Source organism: Saccostrea cucullata, unplaced genomic scaffold (genome assembly GCF_032062105.1).
Source record: "Saccostrea cucullata isolate Sc308-1 unplaced genomic scaffold, CSIRO_AGI_Scuc_v1 ctg12865, whole genome shotgun sequence".
NCBI classification, from domain to species: Eukaryota; Metazoa; Mollusca; class Bivalvia; order Ostreida; family Ostreidae; genus Saccostrea; species Saccostrea cuccullata.
In genome coordinates, this window is record NW_026924027.1 from 11,745 (window position 1) to 22,859 (window position 11,115).

Here is an 11,115-nt window from a genome sequence, read left to right on the forward strand (position 1 = left end):
AAATTTTACACATGTGAAGCAAGATTTTTCGTTAAACCCCGCTTAACTCGGTATTTTAGCAGCACTTTCTAATTTTGTCAAAAGGCAAACTGTCCTTCTGTACACATTTCATGTTTAAATATCCAGCTTATTGTTGTTCTGTCGCATTATTTATGCCATGAATGACAGTGAAAAGGCTGGCCGGGCTATATAACTGACTGTTTTCGAAATAGAATATAATCGTTGAAATTGATTTTGCATGCCCGTTTAGATAACTGAAATACACATGAATTTCACACAATATTCATTTGAAACTAATTTTACGTATCTCTGTACAGTCCCTGAAACCTTCTGCTTTCCCATTTTTCCGTTTGCTCACCGTTCGTTCACCATTCGTTCAGTGTGCGTTCACCGTGCGATCTTCGTTCCGTTAACTTTCCGTTCACCTTGCGTTTACCGTTCACCTATCGTTCGGTCTTCATTGTCATTCGGATCTCCGAAGTGAAAGGACTTTTCCTTTTTATGGTAAGGATTTACATGTTTTTTAAATTAAATAACTTAGATATCGTGTTTGAAGAATGATTATTTCATTACAAAAATTATCTATGATATTTATATTTCTATTATTATAACTCAGCTGTTACTTATTTCATGACATTTCCCTGCAAAATAAAATGTCTACAGATACATGAAGAAGTTAGCTAAAATAATCGTCATTAAAGAATACAAAAGGCACATCAATTAATATAGAATATTTTGCATTAGAATTAAAATAAAACAAGAATTTTTATGCAGTACGATAACAGCCAATGTCAACAGATAATTGTGAATTTGAATAAAATCCGTTATTTCCTGAGAATTGCTTTGGCACGGAAAGACTGTATGTTTGTTTCAACCGCGTGCAATGTATTTGATTTATTCTATAAGTAGTAGATTTATCATCAGATGTCCACATTATTTTATTTGTGAAAAGTATAAGCATATTCACTATATTAATAGATTAATTTTATATTTAATCTACACGCGTTGGGAAACAAATACACAGGTTTACGGGAAATAAAATCGTATTATAAAAATATCGATTTAAAACATAGGTACATGTAAATATATGTACAGAACAAAAATGTATTTTATTTATTTATTTATTTATTTATTGTTTATTTATATTTAAGCATCTGAAATTTGAATTATAGAATGATAGAATAATTTCAATGCAAAGAAAAGATCGGAGGCATTCCGAATAAATCGATCATCTTGCGTTCACCGTTCACTTTGCGCTCGCGTTAGCGCTCCGTTTGCGTTTTGTGTTCACTCACCGTTCACCGTTCGCACATCGTTCACCCACCGTTCGCTCTGCGTTCGTTCACCGTTCGTTCGCCGTTCAGGTGGGAAAGTAGAACGTTTCAGGGACTGTACCTGTTGTGGTAGCCAAATTCACGACATAAACAATTCCCAAGGCCAAGTTACTTGATATACACATATGACGTCATCGTAGTTTGTACTCGAAATGACTTACACAGCAAATAAAAATAAAAACATTTGTGTTTATTGTTTACAAGGTAAAAAAAATATCTAAATAATAATTTTACGAAGACTTGTTCTTAAATTGGCGTCATCTTGTCTACTATGACGTCATATTGTAGCACTGATTTAGTCAAGGTAGAATATTTTGTATGATTCCTTATTCCGATGAGGAGGCTGTACTTATGTACTAGAAATGACTGGTTTGAAATCGGCTTCTTCGACGGTATTAATCAAATATTCTTTAAAAGCAAGGATGCCTTGTCAAAAATTGTGCATTGTGCTGATCTAGGCCTTAGGGTCAGGGGTTCATTTGTGGTAGGGTCACTACTGATTATAGCTGAATACTACTAATGAGTTGAAATGTATTTTTTGTTCCCCTACCCTGAGTATGTGTATTAAGTAACCAAACTAAGCAACTGCTAAGTGTATAGTTATGATGATCAATGTTGCTTCTTTCAAAATTGTGAATGCTATAGCATCTGGCTTAAAACTTGAATCAAATTCAATTACCGGAAAGTTGTTGCATAATGTTCAGGTGACCTATAAGGCCCATTGGCCTCTTGTTCATCAATATTTTCGAAATGTTAAAAGTACATACTTCTTTTCTTTCCGCACACATGTTAATTGACATAACTTTTAAGCCTGACTATTTTCTACATCGTGAAGCATAGAAAACGTATTTTCACTATCAAATAAAAAGCGTGCAACAACATAGACAATGTTTTAAGGCTTGTTATCTAATTGCATTTTAGAGGAACTGGAACTTAATTCATCAAGTTGTAATCCTCCCTTTGCAAGGAGAAAGGTCTTCCTTTATGTATGTCAATTTCAAATATTTTAGTTCTTCTCAAAAATCAAAAAAGATATTAATTATTAAAACTCAACTACTTTCCTACACTTCAAACAATCCTTAAGAACGAAATTATAAACGGGTTTAACCTTTTGAATACTCATAACTAAGATATAACAGCAGTGAGACTTAATTAAGGACAGATGATACAAACAAATTTTATCTCTGGAGGAGACTTAATATCATGTCATATTAGTAATATTTTCCAAATCTATTTCATTTTCCATTTCTTAGGAGAAAAAATTCTAAGAATTATCCACTTTTCTAAACTTTCGACATGATATTAAATTTCCTCCAAAGATAAAATTTGTTTATATCATCTGTCCTTAAAAAGAACTGTATAAAAGTTATTTTGAAAAGGCATGTAAATTATTTAAGAAATAAACAACGTTATTCAGTGAACAAGGCGTTATGAATAGCAATTGCTCTGCTGGCATATTCCATGATGCGCGCTAGCGCATCATGGAAAATATGCCAGCAGAGCTATTGCTATTCATAATGCCATGTTCACTGAATAATCGTTGTTTATTACTTATATTTGCATTCTTTGATTTATTAAAAAATATCAGAGGAAATCCTGACTAACATAAGGACACGGCCTTTTGTCTTCAGTAATGAAAAACATACGGCTTTAAAATCAGTACACCTGATCAATGATACTTTTATCTAATAAATCACAAACAATTATAAAGTATTTTCTTCTCAAACACAGTTATCTGGATACAAGCAGCGCCGTCAACACATTCTCTGAAGTTTTGTTTTTATGCAGTTGTGACGTCATCGATCAACGTTATTGAAACCCTCTAACAAAAATCAACGATTTAACTGATAATGCTTTTATAATGATTATTACTCCAGAATGCTTTTTTTTATATTTTTTTTAGTTCTTCTTTTTATTTTACATAGCTGAAATTATTCTTGAAGTCGATAAACTAGTTTTCTGAATGTTATTACCCAAGTGTGAAGAGTTATCGTTCTTTGAACTAATGTGCATGATACAAAAAAATAAAAATAGGGCAGTTTTCTACAATTTTTAAAAAGTTTTATTATACAATTAAATACATAGACCAAGATTAAATTTTTAAAGATATAAATCAGCTATTTTAATTATTCTGAATTTCTTTTTTCTCAAAGAATTTTATTAAAAACTTATTTTTATTCCATTAACAAAAAGTTTCATATATAAACTTCGCAACACGGTCTATAAGTGTAGTAGAAATTGTTCTACACGAGTGTGATTAGAGCAATTGCACTTATAGTAGGAACAGTTGCGTCTATAGTCCTATGAACGCAGTTGATGACTACATGTTCATAGTGAGAGAGGGCAATGGATATGCAAATATATATATTTGCATATCTACTTCTTTTTCCCACTATAAACCCCCAAATTTCAACTGCATTTATATTTCTATAACAGCAATTGCTCTGACTGTAACAGCAATTGCTTCTCAGTCATTCTTGGTGAGAGACTTCTACAACTATAAAGTGATTTTAACTTGTATATATAGGGAATATTCTAAAAATATAAAAAATGAAGTGGTTATTAAATTTACCAAAATTTTGAAATAAATTATGGAGTAGTTTACTTTATTATATTGCTTTTTTTAATCAATTACAAGTATCATGCTTAATTGTACATTAAAAAATACGACACAAACAACAGATGTTTAATTTTTATTATTTATCTGCATAATTACAGTGTTTATCGTTCACTTCAAGAAAAATGTAGTTTGTTCTTATCAGTTTGTATTACCCGAAATTTGAGTGTCCTTAATTTTGAGATATATATTATATATAAAAAAAGAATTGTCATCTTCACAATATGAAGGTTTTGTGATATGTCCGTTAATATTTTTTTTAGCAGATTATATGTATCACGTGACAATTGCAACGTCATAATAGAGATTATGACGTCACGATACTTCAGTTTATTAACGGCACAGCGAAAACATAGACAGATTATAAATTGAAATTACTTATTAAGATGTATCAGATTGAGTGAAATTCATGAATGTGGGCAGAGTTTTAAGGTCAAGATCTAGTAAATGAAAGGTGCCTACAGATTTATCAAACTTGAGAAATAAATTCCTTTATTGGTGTTTTACAACATTAACTTGGTCAGATAATGTGTTTCGGGGCAAAATTTGTAAGTAAACAAGATGAAAAGCTGTATTTTAAACTGATATTTTCAATGAAAAATTAAGAAAACCAGTCATGAATATGGGAGTTTTTCTCATATTCGACAGAGGAAATGTATCCAGATTGCCTACAGTCTCTCAGAAAACGGTAATTTGTATGTTCATGGCCTCTTCTTTAAATCAATATCAAATTTAATATAGGTATCCGGTTTACTTTTCATATGATTTCAAATTGAATGTCATAAAAATACCTTATTTTCTACATAATTCTGCTAAAGCCGTAAAGTACGGGAAAAAGAAAGTTGAAATTGATTATGACATCATAATGGATCTAGCACCAAAAAAGAAGTCTCAGGTTATTTACTAGATCTTGACCTTAACAAAATTCGGGGAGGATAATATTTTAGAGAAGATTCATATCACATGACATTTTCAACGTCATAATAGCTATTATGACGTCAGTAAACTTTAGTTTATATTGGCAACGAATGTCGGAATAGTGTTGTCATCTAATCGAAAGAAAACTCTGCGTAAAAGTACGATGAATACCCAAAATAATGTGAGTAGCAACTTTGAACAATGTTAGACTGTTCACGAACAAATATTGCATAATGCAATAATTATACCAAATACATTTCTCTCCTTTAAAAAAAAAAAAAAAAAAAAAAAAAAAAAGAATATTCTTGTGATGGCATAAATAGAATTCACTTACGACATAATGAGGAAAAAGGCGATATATTTTAAAGGAGTATTTCGAAAATCGGGAATTTGTTTATGTCAAGGATCAAATATAATAAATACACTGGAATGCTTCAATTCATAAGTTTTGAAAATACTCTAGATATACTAATAATGAACCTACTTTGATGAATTTTTTTATGTAATGGATCCAACTAGTTTCCAACCCGTGTTTTCATTTTATTATAGAACGACATATTGAATTTCGGAGAGGAAGCCGTCACCAGTGTGGTAGGTTACTTAGCTTTTAATATAATGATATTTCAACTTAGTTTTGATTCCACTCACTAAATTGGGTATAATAGCCAATGTCATAAAAAAAAAAAACCTTTTATTTTCAGGATGCCAAATTGGCAATTCTGTCTTTCTCTTACAACTGGGCTGATATTGTTGAGCAAGAGGAGAAGTTAAAGGTATTTTTCTACACCATTAATTAACATATTATGAATATTTGACTATTTAAACATATTATGAATATTTAATTTTTCATTTGCTTATATTCTGCACAACTTACAAATTATGACACAGGTTCCTGACAGAAAAATGTACCTAAAGAATTTTTTTGTGGAATACAGTATAATATACGACCTTAAGAATGCTCTCTCTCTTTCTCTTTCTCTCTCTCATAATTTCATAAAAATATAATCTGTAAATTTCAGAGTAATGGAGATGTCCTTGTGCCTCAAAAGCACCTAGACCAGACGAACGTCACAAGTATTACTGTTGAAGCAGCAGGATTTTCTACAGCAGAACTAGCAAAGTCTAAGGTAGAAAAAAAAAATGCAAATAAATATGTTAATCTAGAAATAATAGTAAAGTGATACAAACGAAAATAATCATGCTATGCTTTAGAGTCTACATTTTTCTAAATAATGCTAGTTAATTTTGGAGGATGCAGATTTTCACTTACTGTATTCTGTTTCTTTTCTGAGAGGATGTAGAAATTCTTTTTTTTTTTTTTTTTTTTAAAGTTGTTCAGTATTAAATGCTATTATGGAGAACAAAACTATTATGATCGAATTGATTCAGAAAACTTTCATTTTATAAATTTTTAAAATGCTTCATACTATAATAAACCTACTTTGATGAAAAAATTTTATGCAATGGTTCCAAGTAGTTTCTAATCCATGTTTTCATTTTATAGAGCGAGATCTTGGATTTCGGAGAGGAAGCCGTAACCAGTGTGGTAGGTGAACTTAACTTTTAATTTTATGAAATTTCAACTTATTTTTTATTCCACTCACTAAATTGGGTATATATAATAGCCAATGACATAAAAAAAACCTTTTGTTTTCAGGATGCCAAACTGGCAATTCTAGCCTTTTCATATAACTGGGCAGATGTGGTGGAGGAAGAAGAGAAATTAAAGGTAAGTAACATCAATATAAAGGTATTTCAACAATCCACCCATTTAAAATATTTGATCATTTACATGTATTGTAAATATGTCCTGCGCAATTAAAAAATGACACAACTGGGTCCCTGGCAGAGTAATATGTACATGTTTACATAAAAAGTTATCTTTCTGGAATGCAATATTTATATGTATTTTAAAATGTAATAGCTCTATTTTCTGTTTCGTTTTTTATGTTCAAGAAATTATGAATTAAAAAATATTTTGTTAATTTAAGTGTAATGGAGATGTTTCCGGGCCTATGGTACATCTAGGCCAGACAATCGCTGACGTCCTGAGTAAATCAGAGAACTCTTCTACAGTAGAAGCGACCAATTCTAAGGTATAATTTGCAAATGAGTACTTTACATTAGAAACAATTGTTATATTTATGTTGTCTGTCTTAATTAATGAAAAATAATCATTAAAATACGCATATAATGCCTTCAACTTGTTTTTTATTTTATCCTCATTTCCTTTAAAGGAAGCAAGAAAAGCCATCTCTAACCCGAACTTGTCAAACGGAGCCCCCGAATACAAAGACACAGCGGACACGAACTTCGGTCCAACACAACGAGATTCTCGCCCATTGCAACTGGGAGAAAAAGACAATAAAGATGCTGCAGAATCTAGCAGTTTTGCGTCCCCCAATAAAATGGAGAAGACCGGGTACCGAATGGACAATTCTGTGATACAGTGCATGAAGAGACTGACGCATATCAGTGATGCTAAAACTGGATTTGTAGTGGGTGAAATTCATGCGCAGTGCATTCCTCAAGAATCAGACAAACGGAATAGACAGCCAAGGAGGACAGAATGTAGTATTACAGTATCCAAGGAGTTACAGGTTAGACAGTGTTATTTTAATCTTTGGTTGAAAATGTGTAAATATTTGAATTTAACTGGATGAAATATACATAAATGTATAATTTTTACTGTGTTTAATTACAGAGCTTATATCCTCAAATCACCCTATTGGACGGTACTCCTGTTAGATACAGCATCAATAGTGGTGCAACAGCGACATGCAGCACCAATAGCGGTACAATAGGGACATTCAGCACCAATAATCGAACCAGGTAAGGATGTTATGCTATCTTTTTAAAAGTTTTAAGTTTGCAATATTTCCTATTCAAATTGTATCATGATATAATAGTAATTCAATAGCATACAATCGTAAATTTGAAACGAACACATTTTCATTTCTGTTACAGAAAAATCTGTGGACTGGAAATCATTGACCAAGAAATATCTATTCTGTCAACAGAGCCAGAGGTAAGAAATGAAAGGTTTTTCTCTAAGAATAATGTCAGTTACCCATCCATATGAGAAATGATTTAAATCTTGGAAAGAACATACAGCATAAATGCTGCTTTTTGTTTAAAGGGGATAGGGTGGGTTGGGGTATGGGTTGTTTTTGTATTTTTCGTTTTAAAGAAATCCATAGTAAGATTTTTTCTTTGTAGCAGCTAATTGCGCCCGACATCCAGGAATCAAAGAATGAGGAAACTGACGCAGAAAACGAGTATTTTACCAAACACCCTCTGATGCGACTGTTTCTCTGTGGAGCTTGTTGTTCAGTGAGTACAAGTTCCCAAATACTTCAAGTCAATTTAAACAATTTGTGTTGATTGACTTATCAGTTAACGAATATTGCTTTTAAAATATTTTATTAATGTTTTTTTTTTCAGAAAAAAAGAAAAACGAAGACCACTGAGAAAGTTGGACTGTTCAGAAGAATTCGAAAGATTTTCCACAGGAAATAAATGACTGTTACATGTTCCTGAAATTAAGAAGCTAATCTGTGAAAATTTTTTAGAGTTAATTAAATCTTAATGTATTTTTTACTCTCATTATTTTGTTTATTTATTTATTTGTCTCTGTTCACTGAACATGATGACTTTTACTTCCATTATAACCATATACACAGAATTTTAAAACGTGAGATATATTTGCTAACATGGTCATTACAAAGACCATGGAGTTTCTGAAGTGCAGACTTAAAACGAGCTTGTTGAAGTCTCTGTAGCACCATCTTCTTTGTCAGTAGCTTACATTGGTTTTAAAAATTGATCGTACTCGTAGCATGCTAGCTCTTGAGATCGAATAAGTATGGATATGTAAACACTACTGAGGTAATATCATACTAGTATATAACTACAAAAATAAGGAAAGTTAATTGACGATGGAAATGATAAAATAGTTTCTTTTGTCATACAATAGTTGAAAATTTATACCTATTGATTTTTAGTAAAGCATCCAAATCTAAAAAAAAAGTGGCAGATCGACTCTGCTGTGTCCTAAATTTCAAGTTCACTTGGATATATCTAGTCGACATATGAATGAAGTACGTAACTATGTTAATTGATAATATTACTTCGACGATATCTAAATCTCAATTTGAATCGTTTTGAAGGACACCGCGGATATTTTCTTTTCATGTAGAAGTTTTTGAATAAATCCTGCCTCATAGATAAGAAGCACGATTAGTGCCCATTCAAATTCCAACCATTCGTTGAAAAAATAAGGAATTCGAGCAATGTCAGAGTACTTGTGTGTTTGCAGAATCAGGCTAATATTATTGAAGAACACAAAGTCTTACGGTCACAATCAATCTCACAAATATTGATTTTCGATATGCAATAATTTTATACACGCTCAATGCCATGTTAAACTTTTTAAAATGCTTGGATGGAATTTAAGTTATGATATGTCATTTTATTTTACCAAAAATACTAGTAAGCCTAATATTTCAGTCTTATTCATTATTTCTGTCATCGAAACTCTATTCGTTGGTCCTGCTCTCTACAACTCAGGTTTTCTATATTTACGAACACTCACTAGAAAACTGGTTATCTTTCTTTACACGTTAAATCATTGGTGTCGTCGCCCGCTTGGGGCAGTGGTCAGAGCGTTTTCTCTGAGTCGCAAAGCAAGGGCTTAATCCTTACGTCGCGGGTTCGAATCCCAACTGTGGGAAGTGGAGACCGGTCCTTCGGATGAGACCGTATAAACCGAGGTCCTATGTCGCAATAGGCGCTGGCACGAAAAAGATGCCAAGGATAGGACAAAATTTTCAGCTCTCCACCGACAAGTGGTGGCGTCTCCATATGAATGAAAAATCCTCGAAAGGGATATAAACAACATTCAAATAAATAAACATCTCCGGTGTCCAAATGTCAACCTGTCTTAATCCATCTTTCAATTTATACCAGAAGTCTCTGTCGAGACTGAAGCTCTACTGGTTTGTTCTTATAGCAAAGGAAAAGAAAAGTTCTTAAGCAGTTGGGAATTGAAACTTTACCACAGCAATAAAAAGAATAATGAGCTTTGATTAAGTCTCTTTATGTTCTTAGTGTAGTCTACTTGCATGTCACATTATATTATAATCAGACTTAAACTGTACTTGGAGTAGCATTTTGAAAGTTTTTAACAGAAATTTCTATTTTTAGTTACCACGGCAACACCGTTCATCGAAATCAAAAACTGATACACAGAATTATGTATCTTAGTGTAGTCTACTTGTATGCCAAGTTATATCGAAATCAGACCAAAACTGTAGGAGGAGTAGCATTTTGAAAGAATTTTACAGAAATTTCTATTTTTAGTAACAACGGCAACACCGTTCATTGAAATCAAAAACCGATATACAGAATTATGTATCTTAGTGTAGTCTACTTGTGTGCCAAGTTATATTGAAATCAGACCAAAACTGTAGGAGAAGTAGCATTTTGAAAGAATTTCACAGGAATTTCTATTTTTAGTAACAACGGCAACACCGTTCATTGAAATCAAAAACCGATACACAGAATTATGTATCTTAGTGTAGTCTACTTGTGTGCCAAGTTATATTGAAATCAGACCAAAACAGTAGCATTTTGAAAGAATTTCACAGAAAATTCTATTTTTAGTAACCACGGCAACACCGTTCATTGAAATCTAAAACCGATACACAGAATTATGTATCTTAGTGTAGTCTACTTGTGTGCCAAGTTATATTGAAATCAGACCAAAACTGTAGGTGGAGTAGCATTTTGAAAGAATTTCACAGGAATTTCTATTTTTAGGAACAACGACAACACCGTTCATTGAAATCAAAAACCGATACACAGAATTATGTATCTTAGTGTAGTCTACTTGTGTGCCAAGTTATATTGAAATCAGACCAAAACAGTAGGAGGAGTAGTATTTTGAAAGAATTTCACAGAAAATTCTATTTTTAGTAACCACGGCAACACCGTTCATTGAAATCAAAAACCGATACACAGAATTATGTATCTTAGTGTAGTCTACTTGTGTGCCAAGTTATATTGAAATCAGACCAAAACTGTAGGAAGAGTAGCATTTTGAAAGAATTTTACAGAAATTTCTATTTTTAGTAACAACGGCAACACCGTTCATTGAAATCAAAAACCGATATACAGAATTATGTATCTTAGTGTAGCCTACTTGTGTGCCAAGTTATACTGAAATCAGACCAAAACAGTAGGAGG

General features: G+C 32.0%; 1 protein-coding gene across 1 annotated transcript; it reads left to right on the forward strand.

Moving 5' to 3' along the window:
* Positions 1-4,816: 4,816 nt before the first annotated feature.
* On the forward strand, positions 4,817-8,433 carry LOC134265513 (uncharacterized). Its single transcript, XM_062747731.1, has 11 exons — positions 4,817-4,846; positions 5,571-5,642; positions 5,889-5,996; positions 6,374-6,415; positions 6,527-6,598; positions 6,861-6,965; positions 7,107-7,469; positions 7,574-7,701; positions 7,837-7,897; positions 8,089-8,202; positions 8,314-8,433. The coding sequence occupies exons 1-11, from the start codon at positions 4,817-4,819 to the stop codon at positions 8,386-8,388; spliced, it is 1,170 nt and encodes a 389-aa protein (XP_062603715.1). The 3' UTR covers positions 8,389-8,433.
* The last annotated feature ends 2,682 nt before the right edge of the window (positions 8,434-11,115 follow it).

What these genes read in the sequence shown, in the direction of transcription:
- LOC134265513 (XM_062747731.1), top strand. Translation starts at nt 4,817, where the DNA reads ATGGATCTAGCACCAAAAAAGAAGTCTCAG. An exon ending in AGCAAGAGGAGAAGTTAAAG is followed by an intron (nt 5,643 to 5,888) that starts GTATTTTTCTAC and finishes TGTAAATTTCAG; the next exon opens with AGTAATGGAGATGTCCTTGT. An exon ending in AGGAAGAAGAGAAATTAAAG is followed by an intron (nt 6,599 to 6,860) that starts GTAAGTAACATC and finishes TGTTAATTTAAG; the next exon opens with TGTAATGGAGATGTTTCCGG.